General features: G+C 52.1%; 1 protein-coding gene across 2 annotated transcripts in view; it reads right to left on the bottom strand.

Annotated features, from left to right (window-relative positions):
* GMDS (GDP-mannose 4,6-dehydratase) overlaps positions 1-25,791 on the bottom strand; it is a 433,555-nt gene that overhangs the window by 61,486 nt on the left and 346,278 nt on the right. For both annotated transcript variants that reach the window (XM_061399004.1, XM_061399005.1), the window contains exon 8: positions 11,713-11,831. In XM_061399004.1, the coding sequence (XP_061254988.1) occupies positions 11,713-11,831 (119 nt within the window). The remainder of the gene's footprint in view (positions 1-11,712; positions 11,832-25,791) is intronic.

Raw genomic sequence — 25,791 nt, 5'->3', positions numbered from 1 at the left:
CCAAGGCAGACAGCATCAGAGCTGCGTGCACTGCTCATTCAAACACCTGCCACTTCAGTTGAAGCTCATATCGCTTTAGCTGCTATATTTTGTTTATTTTTTTAAATGGGTTAAAACCGTAAGTATCTCAGAAGTTCATATAAACATAAAATGAGGGCTTAGCTTTCTCAAGTGAGGAGATTCCGTCTCAGCAGTGAGTGGAGGCTGGTAAGCAGGGTCCAGTCTCCACACGGACACTTCGGGAGGAGGCTCGGGTCTGCTCAGAGTGTCTCCTCCAAGTTCTCAAGGGGCCCAACCCACGCTCACTTCTCTCCCAGCTCCACAGAAGACGCCAAGTGACGCTATCTCCACCCCTCAGCGTCTGAGAGTTCACTCAACTTGGCTAGACGGTGTGAATGTCAGAGAGGGCAGCCGCAGGCCATCGCGGGGAGCTGGAGCTCCGGGGCGGGGCTGCTGAGAGGAGACGTGGGCCAGCGCGGCCCCAAACATGCGCAAACGTGCGGAACCTTCCAGAGAAAGAAGGCAGACCCCGGACGTTCCTTTGCCTGACTCCGCTCAAGTAGAACCCTAACATACAAGTGAAGAAACTTCCTCAGAAGCAACACACTGGAAGGGTGGGGTTTTCCCACAGAGCAACTTGACAGTCAAGGTTCAGTACATACAACAGGAGGGCTCACAGCAGACACCCGGCCACGGGACACGGGCTTGCTCCTGGGGCCCTGACACCCGGCCACAGGACACAGGCTCGCTCCTGGGGCCCTGACACCCGGACACGGGACACGGGCTCGCTCCTGGGGCCCTGACACCCGGCCACAGGACACAGGCTTGCTCCTGGGGCCCTGACACCCGGCCACGGGACACAGGCTCGCTCCTGGGGCCTGACACCCGGCCAAGGGACACGGGCTCGCCCCTGGGGCCTGACACCCGGCCACGGGACACGGGCTTGCTCCTGGGGCCCTGACACACAGACACGGGCTCGCCCCTGGGGCCTGACACCCGGACACGGGACACGGGCTCGCCCCTGGGGCCTGACACCCGGACATGGGACATGGGCTCGCTCCTGGGGCCTGACACCCGGACATGGGCTCGCTCCTGGGGCCTTGACACCCGGACACGGGACACGGGCTCGTCCCTGGGGCCTGACACCCAGACACGGGCTCGCTCCTGGGGCCCTGACACCTGGACATGGGACATGGGCTCGCTCCTGGGGCCCTGACACCCGGCCACGGGACACGGGCTCGCTCCTGGGGCCCTGACACCCGGACACGGGACACGGGCTCGCCCCTGGGGCCTGACACCTGGACACGGGCTCGCTCCTGGGGCCCTGACGCCCGGACACGGGCTCGCTCCTGGGGCCCTGACACCTGGACATGGGACATGGGCTCGCTCCTGGGGCCCTGACACCCGGCCACGGGACACGGGCTCGTTCCTGGGGCCCTGACACCTGGACACGGGACATGGGCTCGCTCCTGGGACCCTGACACCCAGCCACGGGACATGGGCTCGCTCCTGGGGCCCTGACACCCAGCCACGGGACATGGGCTCGCTCCTGGGGCCCTGACACCCGGCCATGGGACACGGGCTCGCTCCTGGGGCTCTGACACCCGGACACGGGCTCGCTCCTGGAGCTCTGACACCCGGACACGGGACACGGGCTTGCTCCTGGGGCCCTGACACCCGGACATGGGCTCACTCCTGGAGCTCTGACACCCGGCCACGGGACACGGGCTCGCTCCTGGGGCCCTGAGACTCAGACACGGGACATGGGCTTGCTCCTGGGACACCCCCAACCCCACCTGCCTGCAGTCCCCTCTGCGTCCTCCGAGCCCACGGGCCAGAAGCCTCACACACCAACCCACACCCCGCCTCCCCCGGCCCCATCCCCCGCCCCAAGAAACAATCCCTAATTAGGGGAAGAATGTGCACGAACACAAAATGCTTGTTATCTCAGCCAGGAGGCGCTTAGAAATGAGTTTCTTTTTAAACGTATAATAAGGGTTGCCCTTGTTGTTTTGACTGAAAATATAGATACGATACCGCAAACTATGATAAATATTTCCACTGGCGAAACGCCGCCCCCACCACAGCAGCATGCGGTGGTTTTCTCATGGTTGCAGGCTGTTTCTACAACTCTCCTCTCAAAATTTAACAAGATTAATGACAGAAAATTAGTCAAGACAAGTATTGGCCTGTTTGGTTTATGCATCACTTCAAGTGCAAGAAAAAAGCACTTCCTTTTCACGTTACTTATTACCTAATAAGTAATAAGGGGACAGGGAAGCGAGAGGCAAGACTTAACACCGACAACAACCCCGAGAACAACCCCGAGAACACAGCCTCCTCCAAATGCACACATGTACACACACAGGCACACACACACACACGCATGCACACACATGCACATAGACACATATATACACACAGACACTCACAGACGCATAGATACACACACAGACACAGACACACAGATACACAAACAGGCACAGAGATACACATATAGACACACACATACACACACTCTCAGGCATTCACATAGATACACACATACCCACACAGATGCACATACCACACTCACACACACGCACTGCACACAGACGCACACTCACACGAGGAGCGCTGCTCTGACCTGGATTACGCGTGTGGCTAGGTTTTATTAGCATGAATACTACACATTGAAAAAAATAAGAATTTATATATTTCATGCCCCACAACTTTTGGAGTTTAAGACAATGTCAATAAAATGTCAAACTTTATTCCATAAGAAAATGTAAACAAAAAGCGTACCTATTTTTAGAAAAAAGACGTGAAGTTACCTCCACTGTGGAGCGAAGGGCAGTCACTGTTTCTACAGTATTCACTCTAATAAGAACCTTGGAGGTTTATTTAAAGCAATATGGATTTTGAATTAAAAGGGTATTTAAAAACTCAATCCTGACACACGAGACCCATGATACATTTGCAAATCACCAAAGAATATGGATAATTTTCTTGAAACATGCACTATCTTCTTTAACAATGAAGTAGAGGGCATGGAGATGATCCAGATGACTCATTTGCCTGCATATTCTCTTATGTCCTCTTGCTTTTTTTTTCACTTATGTTCCAGCTCCCAGCATTGTATTTAAAATGAAAACGCCAACACATCTGCCTTCCTGTTCCTTATCTCTTCTAATGAATGTAATTAGTCTCCTGCACAATGTTTTCATGCAAAACAAATATATAAGTCTGGTAGTTAAGAAAGAAAATGCAGGTGAATTAAAAAATAATGACACCGAAGATGAGTCTATGGAATTTTTGACATAGAACGTGATTCTATGGGTGGAATTTTTGCTCCCCCTTCTACAGTCTGGAAGCATAATCACCTAAAGTCCGCTACAAACGGGGATGCTGGTCTTGGGTTTACAAACCTTCACCTTCTCTCGGGATCCAAGGGCCAAATGTTTTAAAGGCAAAGTATTACAGGAAAGCACGTGAAGTGTTTCCCAAAAGATGGGCTCCTGGATTTTCTCCCATTTCCAAGGCTGTTTTTGACAGATTGCCATTAAAAGTTTTGAGGTAAGGGAACTACTATATAGATTAAGTGGCTGGAAGAACTGACTTCTACACAACTGTGGAACCGAGTCCCCATCAGTTCAGAGATGACTGACATGTTTCTTGGGCTCCCAGGAGACTTCCATCAAAGCCTGGCTCTCCTCTCGCTCTACAGACCAGGGTTCTGGACCCCCTGGCTCTTGTGCCCTGGAGACCCCCATCAGTTCTTGGTCAATCTCTTTCCACTTTGGAAAAAAAAAACAGGTAGGGACGCCTCCAGCTGTTCAGAACTCTATGTCTCCCCAAGAGCAATCCAAAGTCACTGGAGGCAGGAACGGGGTGTGCAGAGAGTTTCTTCTGTCTCAATTTATCAGATAATAAACTCAGTCCAATGTCTGTTCAATTCAACTAGCACTTAAGCAATTGCTGGAGGCATGAGGGCAGAAAGAAAGAGAGAAGGAACCAAGCCGGTTGCAGGTGCTCCCTGGACGACAGTCCTCATGGAAAAACCTAGAGAGTCTAGGCTTTTCATTTTACAGCAATCTGCCCTCATTCCCACCCTGCATGCCACACACAGACACGCAATCCAACTCTCAACTTTCAAATATTCGTTTTCCGTTACCGACTCATGAAAATGTCGATTTATTTACCAACTGTCTGCCACTGTGCGGGGCAGGATGCAAGGTTCAGAAAGGACCCAAAGCAGGTTCGGCCTCGAGCAGAGAATGCCCAGTCCGCCAGGGAGGGTAAAGTCCCAGGTGACCTAAGATCGCGGTCAGAAGGGGCGATGGCTCGGATGTGGCGACTGTCGGGTCCACCTTGGGCCTGAGGTTCTGTGATCGCCCAGGCTCTGCTGCTCAGAGTGGGGTCCAGGGGCCAGCAGCCCCCACATCTGGCATCCTGGGGGTCCCGTTAGATGCTCAGGCCCCGCCCAGACCTACCAGATCCCCAAGTGCTTCTCAGCAGTTAGCATTGGAGGACTTGTGCTCCACGGGAGACAGGCCAGCCGAAAGATGCCCTAACTCTGATGGTAGGTGAGTTACTCCTGGAGAGCAGGGGTGTTCTCATCACAGCCACAGCCCCCCGGGGCTGGAGCTGAGGGCCTGTCCTCTCCCTCCCTGCCCGCCTCTCTGCTGAGCACGCCCGTAGGCTCCTCCTGGTCACATGAATGTGAGGCGTTGGTGGGACTCGACTGTTTGGAGTCCCAGACATAGCATCAGTTGCCCGCTCTTACTGGTTCCATGCTTTGCTGTCCCTAGCATTCACTGTAGACAAATGTCACTTTCCATCAACACCGTTTCCTCACGAACAGCAAAAACGGCAGAGCACCCGATGCTCCAGCCCGCCGTTCCGCGTGCTGACACGTTTCGCCTGCTCCCCTCCCTGAGAGGCAGGCCCTCACCTCATCTCGGGGTGGGCGGGGTGGGGGCGGTGGGGCCAGGGCCAGGCCCAGGGAGGGGGCAGTGAAGCGGGGGCCAGGCTCGGGAGCGGGGGCGGTGGAGCAGGGGCCAGGCCTGGGGCCGCGCGTGGAGCCCCTCATCCGACGCCATGGCACACTGCGTGCTGAGAGTCCTGGGAGAGGGAGCCGGTGGCGACGGGGAAGGGGCCCTCCAGGCCCAGCTCCAGCTTGGTGTTTCCCTTGCCTGTCGCTGCCTGGCGTCTGACTGTTCGGAATCCGTTCCCAAGGAGGCATGGTCGGCCCGTCAGAAGGCCAGCTGCAGCGGGGCCGGCCCGGAGCGGTCCCGACTCTCCGGCCTGCTCCAGCTGAGATTGGAATGCTGCTCATGGGGCCCGGAGACGATCCAGGGAAGGAAATTGGAAAGAAAACAAACAATTGAATGCAACTTGCAGACAGCGTTCAGAGAGCCATCGTGATTTCATTATCTGGCCCTGAGAAGGAATTCTGTGTCTCAGCCATGCTGTGAGAGCGCGCATCGCTGGCGCTCTGTTCCCACGCCCGGCCACGCGGACTCGGGGCACAGGTGGCCGCCGGGCAGGAGGCTCGGCTGGGGGCGCAGGGCGGTGCTCCGGTGTCTCGGGCCATCGGCACTCACACCCGCTCTCTTCCTGGGAGATTCGGGAAAACGTTTTGGTTTTCGACACTCAAAGGTGATGCTGAATACCACTGAAGCCTCCGCTGGTGGCTTGCTCTGTCATCTGGAACGGCGTGAAGGCCCCTCCTGAGATCTGCCGTGGGTTCTAGCGAGACTACGCCGGGCCTTCCTGCCGCCTCTGGGGATGCGGACGCAGGCTGCAGCGGGGCTCCGAGGGACAGAGGGCACTCCCAGCTGGCAGTCCACGCGGCTCTGTTGTTCAAGTAGGATTTCGATACAGGATCATCTTAAGAAGCGCTGGGTTAAACAACGCCACCCAGACTCCTCACTGGTGATTCTCCAGGAGGGGTTGTAACATCCAGATGAACTGGACACAGGCGCTCTTCTAAGGCATTTCCTCTCTGTGGAAGTCTCAGTGTGTGCAGGTCTGTTGTAGGTACTTTAAAAAAGGCGTTAGCCCAGGGGACCAGGGACAGAAGGCTGAACACAAGATGCCGTCTCCAAAGTGGGAGAACCGCACTGAATCCACAGGCTGATCCCAGGAGAGCTGCGCCTTCCCAGGCCCTGCAGCCACGGACGCGGCGCACCTCCCCACTCGCGCTTTTCTGGTCTCTCCATCGATGTCTTTTAGGTTCCAGTGTGCACGTTCTTTCATGTACTTTATTAAGTTCATCTCTATTTCATTTTTCGGATTCTACTCTAAATGGTATTGTGCTTTTTTTTTTTTAATTCAATTCCCTGTTGTTGAAGGGCAGTACACAGAAAGACAGTTGACTTCAGTACGTAGCCCTTGTATCCCGTGATGCTGCTAAATGCACTTGTTAGTTTTCCTGGCTTTTTGGGTAATTACTTATGTTTCCTATGTACTCCATCAAGCCATCTGTGAATAAGATAGATACACATCTTTCTTTCATTCCTTTTTCTTTTTTTTCTTGTGGCTAAGATCCAGGACAATGTGGAAATGGTTTGACAAAAGCAGACAGCCTTGCCCTGAGCTCCACTTTTAGAAGAAAAGCATTCAGTGTCTCCACATTAACTATGATGTTAACTGTTAGTTTTTCTCAAAGACCATTTATCAGCTTGAGGAAATTTCCTTCAATTTCTAGTGTGTTGAAATTAATTTTTAAAAATAATAGTTGTTAAATTTTATCAAATGTCTTTTCTGCCTCTATTGAAAAAAAATACGGCTTCTTTGTTTTCTTAATATGTTGAATTATGTTCATTTTCAAATGTTAAACCAACCTTGCATTCCTAGAATAAACCCCACTCTGCCGTGGTGTACCGACTTTTTATATATGGATAATTTCAATTTGCTAATATTCTGTTACTATTTTTGGTTTCTATGCTCACTGGAAATACTAGTCAGTATTTTTCTTTTCATGTAACATTTTTATTTTTAGCATCAGGGTAATATTGGCCTCATCAAATGAAGTAGGAAGTATTCTCTCTTCTAAGTGAGTGTTAGGAAGGAAGGGAGTGTTTTCTTCGTTAAACATTAAAAATTCAGTTCTTTAAATACACATGGAACTACCACAATTTATAGATTTTGAATCAGGTTTGCAATTTGTGTCTTTCATGCATTTGCCCATTTTCTCTAATTTGAAAAAGTCACTGGCAAAAATCTGTTCATAGTATTTCCTTACCATTCTGTCAACGTCTGTGGGACTTGTAGGGATGATAACTCTTTTTTTCCTACTATGCATAATTTGTCATCTCTTTTTTTCCTGGACAGAGGTTTATCCACGTTTTGGTTGTATGATTTTCCCCATTATTTTCCTGTTTTCTATTTCATTTATCTCTATTTTTATCTTTGTCGTTTCCTTCTTTCTGTTTGCGCTGGGTTTAACGTGCTGTTCTTTGTCAAGCTTAAGATGGAAGCTGGGCTAACTGGTTCGGGCTCTTTCTTGCGTTTTAACATCAGTGTTCACAGCCACACGCTGCTCTCTAAGCACTGCTTCGGCAGCGCCCCACACATTCTGGTAGGCTGCTTGCATTTTCATTTAATTCATAATCTATTCTGAATTCCCTTGGGATTTCCTTTTTTGACCTGTGAGTTATTGAGAAGCGTGTCAGGTGGTAAGCTCCAGAAATACCAGTTAGGTCAAGGAAGTTTTCTTCTGTATCTGCAGAGGCTTTGTCTACTTGTACTGCAGTTACAAAGAAAGGCGTGCTGGCGTACACAGACATAGAGTTGTCTTTTTTCCTGTCGATTCTGTCGGTATTCTGGAGCACCTATAACTCGGTGTATATACATTTAAAATCGTTATGCCTTTATGAAGAATCAACCCCTTTAAAATACGAAAGGGCTCTTTATTCCTTCTAAGTAAATGAAGTCTATTTCATCCCATATAAATACAGCCACTCCAGTTTCCTTATGGGTAGTATCTGGATGTTTTTTTTTATCTTTTTACTTTTAAGCTATCTATATGTTTATATATAAAATGTGTCTCATGTCAGTAGCATACTGCTTTTTTATCAAGTCCAACTTTATCGCTCTTTTGATTGGAGAAGCCCCGTCTGCTGTTTGCTCTCGCCCCTCTTTTCCAGCTTCTTTTAGATGAGTGGTTCCCTTGCATTTTGACTCCAGCGTTGGCTCGTGGCTATTTTTCATTTTGTTTCGTTTTAGTAGTTTCTCCAGAGTGTGCAGCACATACTTTAACTAATTGCAGTCTGTCTTCAAATAATTTCATGCCAATTCCCATCTGGTGTCAGAATCTTACAACAATATGATGATGCAATGCTTCCGTCCCGTCCCCGCTCTCAGAGCTGCTGCTGTCGCACAATTTATTTATATATGTATTAGAAACCACAAATGCATTGCTGTTATTTGTACTTTCAACAGTCAATTACTTTTCAAAGAAATTTTAAAGTGAGGGAAAAAACTTATATTTTCCCACATTTTGGCTACTTCTCCTGTTCTTCATTCTTCTGTTTTCCTTCCATCTAAATGTTTTGCTGGTGACGAACCCTCACAACCTCTGCCTATCTGGAAAGTCTTTAACTCGCCTCCATTTCCGAGATGGTGTCCCCGGGCACAGACCTCGAGGCTTAGGTTTCTTTCTGCAATTTAAGGATGCTGCTACAAGGTCTTCTTGCCTTGCATAGTTTCTGATACCAAAGCTTTCTTATTTTTGTTCCCCTCAACATAATTGTACTTTTAAAGTTTTCTCTTTAGCATTTATTTTCAGTAATTTGGGAAACTTGGGGCTGTTATTTAATTCTTTTCCTGTGCCCTCTCCCCACTTTTTCCCCAAGACTCTGATTATACACGTTAGGTTGTCTGATTTTGTCTCACAGGTTAATCAAATCAAACTCAGTTTTTTCCCTCCAGTCTGTTTCTTCCTGTGCTTCATTTTGGATTATTTCTAGTACAACATGTATAAGTTTACTAGCTTTTCTCCTGCAGCGTCTACTCTGTTCTCAATGCCAACAGTGAGGTTTCATTTCAGATACTTTATTTTTCATCTCTAAAGGTTGCATTTGGCTCTTATAAAAAATACACACATTTCCTTATCTCTCCTCACTATACTCATGTTTTTCTTAATACATTTGACCGTTGCAGTGGCTGCCTCACCTTCCCTGTGAGCTCATACCACTGTCTTCATAATCTGTCAGTCTGTTTTTGTTGATGGATTTTCCTCTTGGTTTTAGGTCATTTCCCACTTGGTGACACTCCTGCTAATTTTTGATTGAATGCTGAACGTTAAGAAAATTATGCGTCTGAGTCTAGACTTTACTGCCTTTCTTTGAAGAACACAGGGCTTTGCAGTGGTTGCAGGCTCAGTGACTTGTGAGCCCTGGAAGTCTGTGCGTCAGCTCCGCTGGCCTGGCCCTAGAGGAGCCTCCACTCAGGGTCACCCCACCTCCGAGCTCGGGCCTTCTGGGGACTCACTCCGTCCTCTGAGCAACAAGCGAGGTGGCTCGGTGGCGGCTGCAGCTCGCGAGCCTCCCGGCCTCAGGAACGCCCGGAGAAGCCTTCAGTCCCATGCCCGGGTAGTTTCCTGTCCAAGCCTGTGGAGTCTCCTCGTGTTTGGCAGGAGCTCAGCGGGATCCTGACGCACATTTCTGGAGCTCCTTTGCTTGCAGATGGCACCTTTCTAGAACCCGTCCACACCATCCACAGCCCCGGGCTCTGAGCCCTGACCCCCGTCTTCTCTGCAGGCGCGCCTCTTCCTCCCTCCCAGGTGGAGGCCATGCCTCCAGGAAGCCGGGTCCTGCAGGGCTCGCCTCGCTGGTTCCTTTCCTACCGGGGCCCACGGCCCTGCACTGCCGGTGCCGAAAGCTGTTCTATGTGTTTCATAGTCTCCTAGTTTTTCAAGGCAGAGGTTTAACCGAATTTCTGTTATTCCGTCATAGTTAGAAGTGGAAGTCCTTTCTTATATTTTAAAACTAAACCTTGGGAAAATATTTGGCAGATCCTCAAGAAGTTAAACACAGAGTTACCATAAGACCCAGAAATTCTACTCTTTAGGCTTTTACCCCCAAAGAACTGAAAGCAGGGACTCAGATACTTGTATGTTCACAGCAGCACAGCTCACAATAGCTGAAGAGGAGCAACCCAGCTGTTACAACAGATAGATGAGCAACACGTGGTCCAACCGCACAACGGAATATTACTCAGCCTTAAAAAGGAGCGACATGCTGACGCAAGTTACAACAGGGACGGACCTTGAGGACATCAGGTCCAGTGAGACGAGCTCGTCACAGAAGGACAGAAACTGTCATTCCACTTACACGAGGTCCCTGGGGTCCTCCAACTCAGAGACTGAAGCAGAACTTTTGTTGCTGGGGCTGGGGGAGGGGTGGAGAGCAGGTGTTTAATGGAGACGGAGCTTCCGGGTGGGGAGGCGGGCGGGCTCTGGGGACGGTGCTGTTGGTCGCGACTGTGAGTGCACTTAATGCCACTGACTCGTGGCCCCAAACGACGGAAATGGGAGACCCTATGCCATACACGGGCTTCCCAGGTGGCGCTGGTGGTAAAGAACCCGCCCGCCAGTGCAGGAGACACAGGAAACATGGGGTTCGATCCCTGGGTTGGGAAGATCCCCTGGAGAAGGGCATGGCCACCCACCCCAGTTTTCTCGCCTGGAGAATCCCATGGACAGAGGAGCCTGGTGAGCCACAGTCCATGGGGTCCCAGTGTCAGACACGACTGAGAGACCAGGCACGCATGCACGTTACACATACCCTCAATAAAACAATCACGGAAAAAGAGGCTTCCGTCTATAATGCTGCTGCTGCTGCTGCTGAGTCGCTTCAGTCGTGTCCGACCCCATACACGGCTGCCCCCCGGGGCTCCCCCGTCCCTGGGATTCTCCAGGTAAGAACACTGGAGTGGGTTGCCATTTCCTTCTCCAATGCATGAAAGTGAAAGGTGAAAGTGAAGTCGCTCAGTTGTGTCCGACTCTTAGCGACCTCATGGACTGCAGCCTACCAGGCTCCTCCGTCCATGGGATTTTCCAGGCAAGAGTACTGGAGTGGGGTGTCATTGCCTTCTCCGTCTATAAGACTGCCCCTAAATCTTCCAACAAAAATCTGACTTCAAGATTTGTGTAATTAACAAGTGGATGAAGTGTGTGGATTGTTCTGGTATGAGGGGTAGTGCTGGCTGAGGACCTCAGTGAGACCCACGAACTGGATGCTGCTCACAGCCCAGTGGGATCTCCCGGCCGCCCTGTGCCCACGCTCGACAGTGTCGCTGGTCACGGGGAAAGCACACGGGGTCCATGGGATGGGGCCTCGGGTCAGCAGCCCACTCTCAGTGCTTCAGAGAAAAAGGTTTTGCTGGTAGTATGTTTGAAATTGACCTGTAAAGTTTTGTGGTTTCAAAAATTTTAAATATATAGTGAAAGTATTAAAAACAGAGACTGTATAATGTTCTCACATTGATCTGTTTAGAGGAATTAGTGACAGTAAAATCCCAGTAAAGCATGTATAAACCACGGTACAAAATTTGAAGTTAAAAAATTAAAGAGCTTAAAATCATACTTAAAAATTAAAAAGATAAACTTCTGAAAGACTGAGCTTAGGCGGTGTCAGCGGGACAAAGCATCTGCTTCCTGCTCTAGAAGGGCAGGGGAGAGGCAGACTGCAGGCAGGCAGAGGGGCGCCCGTGAGGCCTACTCACACGATGGTCTTCCCGATGTGCAGAAACGACTTCTCCACGAACTCCCGCACGCTGTGGACCTCCCCCGTGGCGATGACGAAGTCCTCGGGCTCGTCCTTCTGCAGCATGAGCCACATGGCCTGAGGAGAGAGGCGGAGCGGGTGAGAGCTGCACGCTGCCCTAGAGACAGTCAGGGCAGCACGCGCACCCCCGCCGGGCCATGCCGACAACCCTCATACTGAGCCCCCAGGAAGCCCGACACACACACACATCCACGCAAGTGCGTAACTGAACCACCTTGCTGCACACCTGAAACCAAGAAAGCGGAAATCAACCTCAATAAAATGTTTTCATCACTCGCACCCACGTGTTTTTTTTTAACTTATTAATTTATTTTAATTGGAGGCTAATTACTTTATAATATTGTGGGTTTTGCCATACACTGACATGAATCAGCCATGGGCGTACATGTGTCCCCCTGTCCCGAAGCCCCTTCCCACCTCCCTCCCCATCCCAACCCTCTGGGTTGTCCCACTGTACCAGGGACCCCCATTTTAAATAAAGCAGGTAAAAGCAGTAGGCGCCCCCTTAGAACACAGAGCCCACTGGCAGGTACACTCAACTTTTGCTTTCACATTGAAAGAGAACTGTTGGTTGGTGTCTCCCTGGCTGCTGTTAGACAAGCTGACAAATACATTTCTGAGGTCAACGGAGCAGCTAATTTTCTTTTAGAAGATGCAATCAACAAAGTTCAATTCTTCTTTATCCATCTGAATTTACGGTAGCCTTCTAAAAAATACAATCGTGGTTATATCTCCTGTGCTCGAAATTTTTTCTCGCGACTATTTTGCATTTTGGGCCTACTTCCAGACTGTCTTCAATCGTATTTTTGTCCTACGGAAGAGGAGACTTCTGGCCGTTTCACATGCCGTGGCGCTGCAGCTCATGTGGCGGTAAGCGGGGTGATGGAGACAGCCCGCGTCAGGGACGCAGTGAGACGCCAGATGAGGGCGTCCTGCAGGACAGGGCTTTGTTCACGGCCACAGACTGCAGAAAGACCGGCGGTTTCATGCTGTATTATAGTTAATGAACTCAGCTGCAAGACTTTTTAAAATTTTATTTTTATTTATTTGGCTGCACTGTGTCTTATGTGAGACATGTGGGGTCTTTTCCCTGACCAAGGATCGAACCTGAGCCCCCCTGCATTAGGAGTTCAGAGTCTTAGCCACTGGAGCACAAGGGGAGTCCCAGTTGTAACACTTCAAAAATTTTATATGAGTTATATTAATAATAGAGCTTGACCGGTTTTAAAAAGGCACAGAATGCAAGCTCTTCTCTTCATCATGATGGCACGCCTGGCCTGGGAAGCTTGTGCTTCAGTGGCCCTCGCAGTGTCGGGGCTGGGGCCCCGCACCCTGGCTGTCCGCTCCTCGGGGGTGCCCTGCTCGTGGGCACCCGCGCAGGTCGGGCCCTCCTGGTGTCTCTTGCAGGAGCCTCCCAGCCTGCCTGCCTTCCTCCCGTGGCCTGACGCAGCAGTCTCCTGGGTCTCCCTGGGGCGATGGCTCCCACGCTGACTTCACTGCAGCCACCTCCCCGATGAAGGGACCATCCCGCCTCCCAAACACACGAGCTGGGGCACAGATGCAGTGAGCACACACATGCGCACACACACTTTCTTCAAAATACTTTCAAAGTTTTTAGGAAAAATCAAATTATGCTCCTGGATAGAATTTCTATTTGAACGTTTTTCTGAGGGATTAGTATATACACTTAAGTGTGTTTTACTCAAATTTCCATTCTAAAAATAACATTTCAAATGGGTCTTTCAGGACTGCTCAGCTTATTTTATTTCTTTTGAACACTATGTTGGGGCTCAAATGGTTTTGAAAAAAATCATATTTTGAATCATGTGAAAGAAAGTGAGGACAGCTAAAAACAAAAGGAGAGCACATGGTGACTGGCCGGGGCTGGGCCACGTGAAGCGTGGGTACCGGCCCCGGGGCGGGCTCGTCCCCGCCGGGAACCCGGGGTCACCAGGAGCCTGTCCCTTCGCTGGACTGAACGCCAAGAATCTGCCCTCTTCTTTTCCAGCAGACCGTCCGTGGCCTCTGACCTGCCGTCTAGGCATTTCCTGTGAAGTTCATACTGTCCCAGACTGCAGTCTGGGAATGGGAAGGGAAAGGATATACAACTCCAGATTTATTTGTTATTCCTGAGCAGTTTACTGGTCTTAACAGAGGGAAAGGGCTTTGTCTGAACTTCCACTGAGCATAGCGGATGGTCCTTGACTGGTGACGGGGGCCGGGTGACACCCGGGTCAGCAGGCGAGCGAGCTCATGTCTGGAGTGGCCGCGGTCAGCGCTCTGCCCCCAGGTCGCGGCAGGCAGCCCACAGGGATGCTCGCCCAGCCCGACACAAGGGCCCCTGAGTGGGAAGCGATGGCCCGGCCTCTGCACATAGCTGGGCACGGTGACCTGGTCCACTTCTCCCTGGACAGACGGTGCGGCTGAGCAGGGTCCACCTCCACATGCCTTCCTGATCACGGGCAGGAGGGGTGACCCGTGATCGGCCCGCGGCTTCCGACACAGAAATGCTCCAGAGGGGACAGGCTTCAGACATCAGGGTCCAGCCCCATCTCTCCAGGTACGAGGGGCCCCATGAGGATACAACAGACGTACCCACGTCCTCACACACTCATCACCTCCGCCCTGACCTGATCACCAGGGCAGATGAAAACCTCGCCTGCTTCTCACGTTTTCACCTGTCCCACGGGGAGGAAAGACGCCAGTGCAGGGGCGCACCGAGGCTGGAAATTCCTCCGCAGAGAACCGTCCCTTGATGGCAAATGGACCCTTCAGCTGTCCAGCCGCATCTCATGGCACATGGAGTCGGGGAGACCTGACCCAGGTCACTGACATCGGAGGGCCAAGTCTAGATGGTTATAGATATTCACTCCATCTGGAAGTGTGTTTTCTTATAACCATACAATTAACCTAGCTATTTTACAAATCTGATTACAGAAGTCAAAATAAAACTTTGATTTAAAAAATTTTCAAAAAAAAAAAAAGAACCCTAAAGCCCTCCTCTCCCACGCCTGCTTGTTGGATGTTCAGGTCACGGACACGTAAGTCCGGGGAGGGGCCCCGCCTCCCTGGGCGCGGGGCTCGGGCGGCTCCCACTGGGCCAGTGGAGAACAGCTACAGTGCACCGCTGGCCAGCGGCCCGATTCCGCACACGCCCTTCAGAGCGCGGGGTGTGTTTGTCTCCAGAACCTGGGTTCGGCGGTTGCTTCCACCTCGCCGTTAACCTCCGGCTTGGTATCCAAGCCACAGACACTTATTAACTGAGCTGTCATCCGTGAATAACGAGATGTGTTAATCAAGGTTCTGTTTAACTCTGTCCAGTGGACTGCTGCGTCTCAGCCTTGTGCCTGTGTGGTGTGCTTCATGGGCCCCCGTCATGGAAACGGTGTAAACATACACACATGCTTACAAACACACACGCATGTACACACATACATACACACATGTACATAAAACAGCGGAGAAAGCCCGCAAACTATTTCTACTGAAAATCAGAGTCATTTGAGAAATGGAGATAAAATTCCCCGTAGAATGTTCTAAGTGTGGAACTAGGCACATGCATTTTCTTTAAGTTCATTCAGTAGCTGTCTCCATGACGACAGCCTGGTGTTCTTAGCTTGAATCAGGACGTCGAGGAGTCCTGGGCAAGGCTGGGTCTTATGTTTGTGGGACCCACAGCGGGAGGTTGAAGGCTACCCCAGGGTCGGGGGAGCACCCCTTACTCTGACATAGTTGGGGAACAAATACAACTACGTTGAGAAAATCATTTGGCATAAAATCAAAACCTCAATCTAGTAATTTCTTCATGGGCAAAAATACTGAGGCTTGTCGAGTCCTTTGATTAAGGGCCTTTTAGACATTTTAAAGATACAAACTTACTAGACAGGAAAAAAATCATTAGATCATAAATTAAAAAAAAACCCCAAATAATAGAACAAACTTAGAAGGCTCTCTAGCTCTCGCTACGAACGGTCATTCAACACTGGTACCGACGCTCTGAAATGGACTGGGCCAGCAGTGCCCTGCCCTGGCGTTTGTTCCAGCCACACCCACGGACCTGCGAGGTCCGAGGCGGGGGAACCACAGCCTGGTCGCCCTAGTCCTAGGGAATCTCCCTGACCCGGTGTGTCTGGAGCGCCGTCTGCTCTCTGTACACGGGAGCCAGGTACCACGGCCGTCCCTCCTCTGCTCTCCGCGGACCCTCCGGCCGTCCCTCCTCTGCTCTCCGCGGACGCTCCGTCTCTGTTTTCCCGGGCGCAGCAACCACGCGCGTGCAGGGCCTCTCCTCCTCTCAGGTCTGTTGCGAGCTGCCCGGTCACATTCATGCTTGTTCTTTTCCACATTCTTTTATCTGATTTCCTTTTGCTTGTTCCTTTGATTGTTTCTAATAACATTTATTTAAATTTTCTTTCTAGTGTGGCTGCAACATCGTGAGTGATTTTCTCTTGTCCACGCCGTTCCTGACTACTTCAGCTCAGCTCTTTCGTTCATTTCATTTATTTCCTTCAAGTGTGGAATCTGCAAACATTTTCTTAAAGGGCCAGAGAGTAAACACTTGAGGTTTCTGAGCCACAGGCTGAACCACAAGCACTCAGCTCTGCGGCCGGAGCTCCGAAGGGCCACGACAGCTCAGGGACAGCCTGTGCGGCTGCACTGCTACAGAACCGGCGCCTGGCCCACCGACGCTTACCTGTCCACCTTGGCTTCTAGCAAACAGAACCGGACTGTGCTGCCTGTAGTTCCTCTGGATCCTGGTATTTTCCTCTGACGCTGCTGCTTGCGGTCAGCGTGCATGCCTGCCTGCGTGTGGGGCCCTCGTATTCCCCGGCAACCCCGTCCCCAGGCCACTCCCCTTTCCCACTGTTATTATTTGCTGCAGAACCGCATGAGGAAGAGCAGAAAAGCACAGGGTGGGCCTGCTGCCCCCTCAAGGTTCTCCCCAGACACTCTCTCCAGAACCACTACACTCCCCACTGGGGCACACTTCCCCTCTCTTCCCAGCATCGGGCTGGGGAGCGTGGCCACTGGGCAGCCTGGCCGCAAATCAGTCTGCATCCTCGGCCCAGAGGCCCAGCCTGACAGGGAACCTGGTGTCTCCTGCAGCAAACAGTGGGCACTGACTGGACATTCTCTAGCCCTCCGTAACCCTCATGGCAGAAAGTGGAGAAGAACTAAGGAGCCTCTTAATGAAACAGAAAGAGGAGAGCAAAAAAGTTGGCTTAAAACTCAACATTCAAAAGATGAAGATCATGGCATCCAGTCCCATCACTTCATGGCAAATAGATGGGGAAACAATGGCAACAGTGACAGACTTTATTTTCTTGGCTCCAAAATCATTGCAGATGGTGACTGCAGCCATGAAATTCAAAGACACTTGCTCCTTGGAAGAAAGGGTATGGCCAACCTAGCCAGCATATTAAAAAGCAGAGACATTACTTTGCCAGCAAAGGTCCATCTAGTCAAAGCTATGGTTTTTCCAGTAGACAGGTACAGATGTGACAGTTGGATTATAAAGAAAGCCGAGCTCCGAAGAATTGATGCTTTTGAACTGTGGTGTTGAAGAAGATTCTTGAGAAGACCTCAGACTGCAAGGAGATCCAACCAGTCAACCCTAAAGGAGATCAGTCCTGAATGTTCATTGGAAGGACTGTTGCTGAAGCTGAAGCTCCAGTACTCTGGCCACCTGATGCGAAGAGCTGACTCACTGGAAAAGACCTGATGCTGGGAAAGACTGAAGGTGGAAGGAGAAGGGGACGACAGAGGATGAGATGGTTAGATGGCGTTACCGACTCAATGGACATGAGTTTGAGTAAACCCCGGGAGCTGGTGATGGACAGGGAGGCCTGGTGTGCTGCACTGCATGGGGTTGTGAAGAGTCGGACTCGACTGAGCGATTGAACTGAACTGAACCATACGTAATATCATTCTGTGGGGCTTTTAGGATTGAAGACTAAGCTGAGCAAATTCTAGAGCCAGACATGCATGCCCAGCACAGCATACTCGGAGTGGGTGCATCAGGTTACGTGACCATGTAAACAGTGTAAGAAAGAACCACGACGGAAGATGCAAAACTAACAATGGCACCCTGGCCTCGAGCTGCTCAGGACTCAGAGTTCGGCAGCAGGACTGGGGCGGCGGCTGCGCCCTGCTCCCGGGCTGCGGGCCAAGTGGCCTGACCGCCTGGTCCTCGCGCTGGACACACCCGCTCTCCTGCACCTGCCCTGCCTCCGTGGCCTCCCGGCCAGTCTGCCCCCACCTCCTCAGAAAACAGAAGCTGCAAGGCCTCCTCTGGCCTTGTGAGGCCTTGGCCTGGAGTGACCCAGTGTCCCCCCACTCTGTGGACAGGCTCAGCCCAATCCCAACAAAGGGGAAACACCGCCGTGAGAAGTCAAGTTGCACAGTGAGAGGCACTCGGGGTGAGAGGGCGGTCCTGTGATGACCGGAGCTTCAGCTAGTGGGTCAGCACCGCAGTGGAACTCCGTGCTTGCCTTTAACAGCGGCATGGCTGGCTCTGCCGCCGCGTCTCTGCTCAGCACTGTTTGCCTTTAACACCCTGTCAGGCCCCCGAGAGGGACAGGAGCCCGGGAGTCAGGCTTGGCGGCCCAGCCCAGGCTCCCGGACTGTCACAACACGCTTCCCAGAAGTGCTGCTTCCTGGAGCCCAGCCGCCTACCTGGACCAGGTGCTTCCAATTACCTGCTCCCACGCGCACGGCCTGCGAGCCACCCAAACCCGCTCCTGGCTCAGCGGGGCCGCCAGGAGCTGTGGGCTCGGGGCAGGAAGTGACTCCACACCCATGGCCACCTGCCGGCCGCCCTGGCTGCCCGTGGCTCCCTCGCAGAAGCCAGCCCTGACTTCCCAGTGACCTTCCCCTCCAGCCCGTCCTGACCACCTGGCCCTGCCCCTCGGCTGACTCTGACCTCTGGAATCCAGCTTCTGGGCTGGTCCTGGGCGCCCACGAATGGCAGGCGTGAGTCTCACCACCCCAATAACCATTGTCACTGGTAAATAAACCCATAAACACATCAGGGTATGTGCACTAGGGAAATACAGATTGTACTTTCTTTACAAGCTCAGTTTCCTTAAAACAGTGCTGCCCCAACAGCAGTATGATACAAGCCACACATGCAACTTAGGTTTTTCTATGAGCTACAATGAAAAAGGTGGGAAAAGTGAAGCTTGTTTCAATGTCTTAGAACGCCCCACGCGGCACCTTGTCATTTCAGCACAGAACACCCTCAAGGTATTTCACGCTACTTGTCCACGCAGGGCCCTGGCACTCCTACTGTGGTCACAGCACCCCTGAGTTCAGACAGGCATCCCTCACATGCTCAGGCCTGGTGGGCGCCTGCTGGGCATAGGCGGCAGAGCCGTCCCGGGGGAGGAGAGCTGAGTGGGCAGCGCCTCGTCCTGCTGCTCTGCCTGCAGGCCCAGGAGGTGGCCGCCCCGCTGGCGGCACAGCTGCAGGACTGACCTCTCGTCCCTCCCTCGTCACGGCCTCCACGCCGCCTGCCTCTTCCTGGAGTGACCTCACCGGTGAAGACAGACCTTGAAAAGTCGTCCCATAGCTCCCGGCTGATGACCATCAAACACGTGAAAGCTTGCGTCGTGACTGTCAGATGGGCAGCGATTCCCTCCCCACCCACCCCGTGGGGACAGCGGGGAGTGAAGACCCAGAGGACTCTGATAGGCACGATGGCGCTGAGCGCTCAGAGAGAAGGCTGGCTGCTCGAAGCAAATCTGGGTGCCTCAGAGTCACCCAGAAGGGGCCTGTGCACCCTGTGGGCCTCCACCAGCCCCCGTGAGGCTGACCCCGCAGCCTGAACACCTGTACTTTAACAGGTTCCTGGGAGGTTGCCAGCGCCAGTGTGGGAACCACAAGGAGAATCCAGGCTTGTTGAGGGGCTCAGACGTGGAGTCAGATCACCTGGGTTAGACCCCCATTCCAGGAATCACTGGGTAACTTTTCAAAAGTTGCCTAATCTTCCAGCACTTCAGAAAAATGAGAATAAATGGTGCTGGCCTCAGAGGGCTGCTTTTAGGATTAAATTAGTTAATATCCCTGGTGGCTCAGCTGGTAAAGAATCCACCCGCAATGCGGGAGACATTGGGTTTGATCCCTTGGTTGGGAAGATCCCCTGGTGAAGGGAAAGGCTACCCACTCCAGTATTCTGACCTGGAGAATTACATGGACTGTATAGTCCGTGGGGTTGCAAAGAGTCAGACACGACTGAGCGACTTTCACTTTTCACTTTCATGAAAACTGCCGGGAACAGGGGCTGGGGAAGAGTGAGTGCTCGAGGACTGTGGTTTACCGTGACGACAATGCTGACTACATAGCTGGCGAGGGCTCCTGGTATCTGGAGACGTCAGCTCCTCTCCAGGAGGGGAGAGTAGAGGGTGGAGAGGATTTAATCCCAGTTCTGTTAGTCAGAGCCACAGACTTTCATAGCTGGAAGGGACTTCGAGGTACCGCCATTCAATTCCACTCATTTAGAAGGTGGGCTAGCAGCTGAGAGCAAGGAGGCGGGGTGACCCGTCTGAAGCCACACAGCAGTTCAGCTGGCGGCGGGACGAGAGGCTGCACCCCTGTTCATTCCTCCTCCAGGCGCACTCTGCTCCCACACGCCTTCCTGTGGGAGCGCCACACACGGCTGCTAGGAAGCCCGCGTGGGCCTCTGTGCGCCCGCCCGGGGACTCGACCTGCTGGTCGGCAAGCATTCACGGGGGCCCTCAAGGTGCCGGCCTGGAGGACGCAGGGCGGGGAGGGTGGGCAGACACGGCAGATGCCCTGTCGGGCTCAGGGACGTCCACACTTTATGCAGGAAACAGCTTCAACGGGCCGATATTTGACTTGGGGAAGGGCTTCTGAGAATAAACTCCAGGGAGCCTCCAAGAGCTGTCAGGCGTGGGGGCTTCCTCAGCCTCCGTCCTGAGCACGCCCACGGCCCGCGGCTCAGGATGCAGGGGCGTGCAGCCCGGGGGCTGTCCTGGGGTCTCCCCACCTCCCAGCCATTTTCAGTGATGGAGACAGACTCATTCTGGGTCAGTCAGGGTCTCAGAAAAACCTGTGTCCAGGGGCCCAGAGCCTGCGTGGCCGGCCCTGGGTACCACAGATGCCCAGCTGTGCTGGGGACAGCGGCTGGCTGAGGCTGGGGGGGCCTGGGGCAGGAGCGCCTAGGCCCAGGGTGGGAGACCCAGACGTGACACACGGAGGGCGGGGAGCCACAGGCCTGGGGGGCTCGGCGGGGGGCTTGGCAGGGGGCCCCCTGACCAGGCCTGGGAGGCACTGACTCCCTGGACTCTCCGAGCTGGCTTCCGGCCCCAGTGCACAGGCTGTGAGGACGATGGGGGCCCAGCCCCTGGGTGGGGGGCGGCCGCACGGAGGGCGGCATTCAGCACTCAGGAGGCACCCGGTTCAGGGCCCGTGAGGATGCCACGCGGGGTGATGGCCGGCAGGGGTGGGGGGCAGGGGCACACTTCAGTATGGGCCCCCAGAACCGGCACCTGCCTGCCCCTTCACCTCAGGACTTCAGTGCCTGCCTGTCCAGCGTCCCAGGGACCACCTGGCACTCACAGCATCCTCCTAACGGAGGCCAGTGGCCTGGCCACCTCATTCACCGAAACTCACTTCAAACGTGTTTCCCACAATGTTCCGATTCACAAAAATCAGGATTTCAGCTTAAAAGTCATCCTCCCCTCAGTACTCCTGAAGCTACGATGAATAGATTTAGATTTAATCATCCCGTCTTTAACTTTTGGTTGTTAAATATAAGACACCCCAGCACACACCGTATGTAAGCTTTGCTCTTCTGGGAGGTCAGGTCACTCATATTAGCTCGGTCCTGCCCACGAGCACAATGTTTCTGTTATAATTATTTCCTAGATGCTGACTCAGCAACGTCCTTGATTGAAAGAGATGGGAAGGGAAGCCAGTTACATTTAAGAAAACATTTCTTGTGACAGTAATATTGGAGCTGAGTGACATGGGAGGAGGGGAATTCCACTAGATAAAAAAACCCAATAGTCTACAGATGACACTCCCACGACACTGCTGAAAATTAAGCAAAAAGCTCCTTAATGTTCTCCAAATTAAAAAAGAAAAAAAAATCAAGAGAATTCCTAAAGGTTTGATTACTTTAAAAACTCATAGGACAAGAGATTTTTTTTTTTTTTGAGTCTTTATAACTTTAAATGAAGTCTGGAAAATCAGGTCTTTGATAAATTGAATTAATATTTTCAAGACAGTTAACATATCAAGTAGTTAAAAATTCTAAAATTCACCCCTTACCTCCTAGTATCAAATCAACATAAACCTCTTAGAGAAGCTTAACTCAAATTACCAGATTCTGGAGAACAAACCTTTATTTCTTGGTGACTAAAATTTTCAGTTGTTTGACCAGTACCAATGACTACTCAAGACCCAGGATTAAGAAGAAAAAGTTGTGGGATCCTATGAAACACCAGAGGTGGTTCTCCCGGCAAACGCTGTCGGCAGGGGCCATGGGGCCATCTTTTCTGTTAACACAACATTTTCACATTCATTTCATATGAATGAACAATGTCTGCACTGTCTTCCTGAACACTAATTTAGTGTTGTATTTTTTTGCAGTGTCAATGAGTGTCAAAATATTGTTCTTCTAATACATGAAAGTATTTGCATGGAGCTTTATGACTGATCTTCAGATGTTAGCCAGAGGCAAAATGAAACAGAGACACTCCAGTTGGGAAACCTCCTCAGCAACGAAAGGCAAGCTTTTAACATATTCTGCCTTTCTGCCAATTTTTTTTTTTCCAGCTGCACAATGGCTTATTTACCCTGCAACTGGTGAAATTAAAAGCATTGTCAGAAACAGCAAAACTACATTTCAACAGTAAGACCAAAGGATTCCATTTCCCTGGAAATGAAACAGAAAGTTTTCAAGGAGGAAGACAAAATTCTAAGAGCCTGACGTGAATTAAAATACAAACCACATCCACCAATTACAGAGAAGCCAAGTAACACGTGCGCTTCAACAACGAGCTGAGAGACACGTGGGCAGCTCGCCCTAAGTCACGCGTTTCCGCATCATCTCATGCTTAGATGCTCCACGGCCTGGAACCGCGTGCACTCATCCCAGTTCCTAAGGAGAACAGGGCCACTGGGCTCTCAGTCTCTTCAGACCTGAAGGCCCCGACCAGCTATCTGATGGGTTTCGATTCCGCTCTCCTCCTTCCCACTCAGGATCTGGGCATGGCGGTTCTGACGGGAAAGGCGCAATGCCTCTCACAGGAGCGCGGGTCCGGCCACAGCTTACTCACCACGAAACTGCGGTCTGGGCCGCGGCGTCGGGAGAGCGGGCCCGGGGCGGGAGCCAGGACAGGCAGTGAGGCCGCGCTCCACCACAGAGACCAGACCAGCCTTTCAAGTCAGGTGCTGGCTTGCAGACGAGCAAGCTCGTCAGCCTGCAACAACCTCCACAATGTTCTTATTGATCAGAAAGGCTCGTGACGCAAGGCTCTGGGGGGATGGGGGCGGGGGGGTGGTATGTGGAAATCGGTGCTGGCTCCCTCGGCCCAACTTTCCGAGAAGGAGGCACTTGGAGAGGTGTTTACGGAAGGCAGACGTTACCCCAGGATGAGCACCTTCCCCGGAAGATGCGCGACGCGCTGGGTCCTCGGGACCAACTGAGCCCACTGGTTGTGCACAGATGCGCAGCATCTTCACTGTCCTGCTCTTACCATGGACGGAGCCTGGTTAGAAAGCTGGCCACTGATAACTTCTCAAAACTCAATCTGAAATGACCCCTAGACGTTCTTCTTCCCTATGACACACTAGGTAACGCTGACAGTTTTTTCAAATCAATGTTGTCGATTCAAGAACAGTTACTGAACATTTGCTCCAAAAATCATAAATTAATCATAAATTAAGAGGCTGCTAACTTTCACGCAGGAGCATGTGTGTGGGTAGAACATGAAGTCACCCATCAAGGCTCTGGCAAAGGGGCCAGTGCAGCAGTCACACTTGCTGCTCAATCCACCCGGATTCTCCGGTTCCCATTTCTACTCAACTCCTCCTAAAGCCACAGGGAAAGACAATGTGGTGAGGGGATGGGAGGCCAGAGCTTTGGGACACACGCGGGGTGCTGCCTGATCAGGGCCACCCGACTAGACAGTGGACAAGGAGTCCTTCCCACCCTGCCCTCCCCATCAGCCACAGCGAAGCCTTGAGAGCAAAAACGAAGGGAAACAGGGCTTCCCAGGTGGCACAGTGGTTAAAAAAAGAAATTCCGTTCAGAGTCCAGTGAGAAGACCACGCAAGTGAGATGAAGCCTCAGTGAACTGCCTCCAAGGAAGCCCGTCTCCCCGGCAGGGAGAGGAATCCGCGTCCCCCCGTGGGCAGCCCCCAGCCTAGGGTGGGCGGAGACGAGGGTGGGCTGCAATGACCGCTGCCCCACCCCTGCCCCGCGCCTCTGAGTGCCCAACGCCAGGCCACATGGGACGGGAAGGGCACAAGCACGTGCTCTTGCAGGGGCGTGGATGGGCAGGGCTCTGGTACTGGGGGGCAGTGTGAACTCCCAGCCAGGCTGGCACAGATCCCCCACCAGGGGCCAGAAGCAGCATCTCACGGTGCCAGTCACCTTCGTCTCCGTCTCCGGCTCCGTGTTAGGTTAGAACCCTGAGCAGAGGCACAGTTTGGGGCCTTTGCTCCCAAGTGTGAGCGGTGTCCCCTGGCTGGGAACATATCACCCGTGAGGCTGCAACCTGCTTCAGCAGAGACCCCCGTCTCGTGAGGAACATGTCACCCGTGGGGCTGCAACCTGCTTCAGCAGAGACCCCCCGTCTTGCGGTAGCCCCGCTGCCCGTGGGGGGTCGGGGGGGAGCAGGGCCAGCCCCTGCTGATACCAACTCCTCCTGCTGCTGGAGGTGGAGGGCAAGGATGAAGGGAAGAGTGAGAATGGCACCCTGGCTCCCAGCGGTGCCGGGCGCGGTGGCTGAGGATCCCTCCCGCGATCGGCTGTCACCTTGTCATGGGAGGGGGGTCAGTTCCACAAGCTGAGCCTATGCCGCGAGCATCCCCCCGGAGAGCCCCTCCCGTAGCCCGGAGACAGTGGGATGTGAAGGCCTGGATGTGAAGGCACATCCCCCCAGGGACAGCGTTACAGGGAAACGGGCCATGAAGGCCAGGGCCAAGGTTACTCGGTGGGAAGAACGTGGACAGAGTCCTAGACTCCAGGCTCATCATGTCAGACATGTCACTGACTTCCTGCTCAGGTTCCCCACACGTTCCAGGGTCTACGGCTCCCATCAGAGCATCTGTTGAAAGCACTTTGTGATCCACAAGATGTTACCGCTACTGCAAATGCTGATATTATTGGAGAAAATTTCCTGGGCTAACACCTAAGAGATCAGTGACCCATAACGATCTCCCAGATACGACGTGATAATTCCACAGCCTGTTATCAGTCCTAACATGAAAACACAGCATTCTTCAGAGCGCTCATTCTTTTTAAAGATGTGTTTTAGAATGGAATCTGTGGTTTCAACATTTCCATCCTTAAGAATTTCTGAGTCCTTGACCAAGGCAGGTTGGCTACTTAAGTTTTGAACGAGCGCAAAAATCCTGGCGATTTATGTGTTTGTCTTATATGTGCGCTTCTGCTGTTTTAGGAAAATGAATCTGTGCTACACGAGTGGACAGATTTCTGGGGGGCGCTTGAACTCATTCCTTCTATAGAGTTAGCTTCAGACATCGTTGTGTGTGCCCCCTGGTGTGATACTATTCCCAAACTGTCAACAGTTGTTGAGAGAAAAACGGATGTTTTTCCAACATTTCTCAATGAAGTAGAAAAGCCTATAAACAGAGCCTAAACTGAGGCATGATTAGAAGGTTTCAACAAAATGAAATCTTAAAACAAACAAAACAAACCTTTTAAGACAGAGCAGTTAACTGGAGAGTGTGCTCTGGGGCGCTGGGCTCTAACGTAAGTGTAACGATAAATCTGATGCCATCTTTACTCGGTCGCATTGTCCTAAGT

Source organism: Bos javanicus, chromosome 23, assembly GCF_032452875.1.
Source record: "Bos javanicus breed banteng chromosome 23, ARS-OSU_banteng_1.0, whole genome shotgun sequence".
Lineage (NCBI taxonomy): Eukaryota > Metazoa > Chordata > Mammalia > Artiodactyla > Bovidae > Bos > Bos javanicus.
Note: the sequence above shows the minus strand (reverse complement) of the source record. Positions and strands in the feature narration are given on the sequence as shown.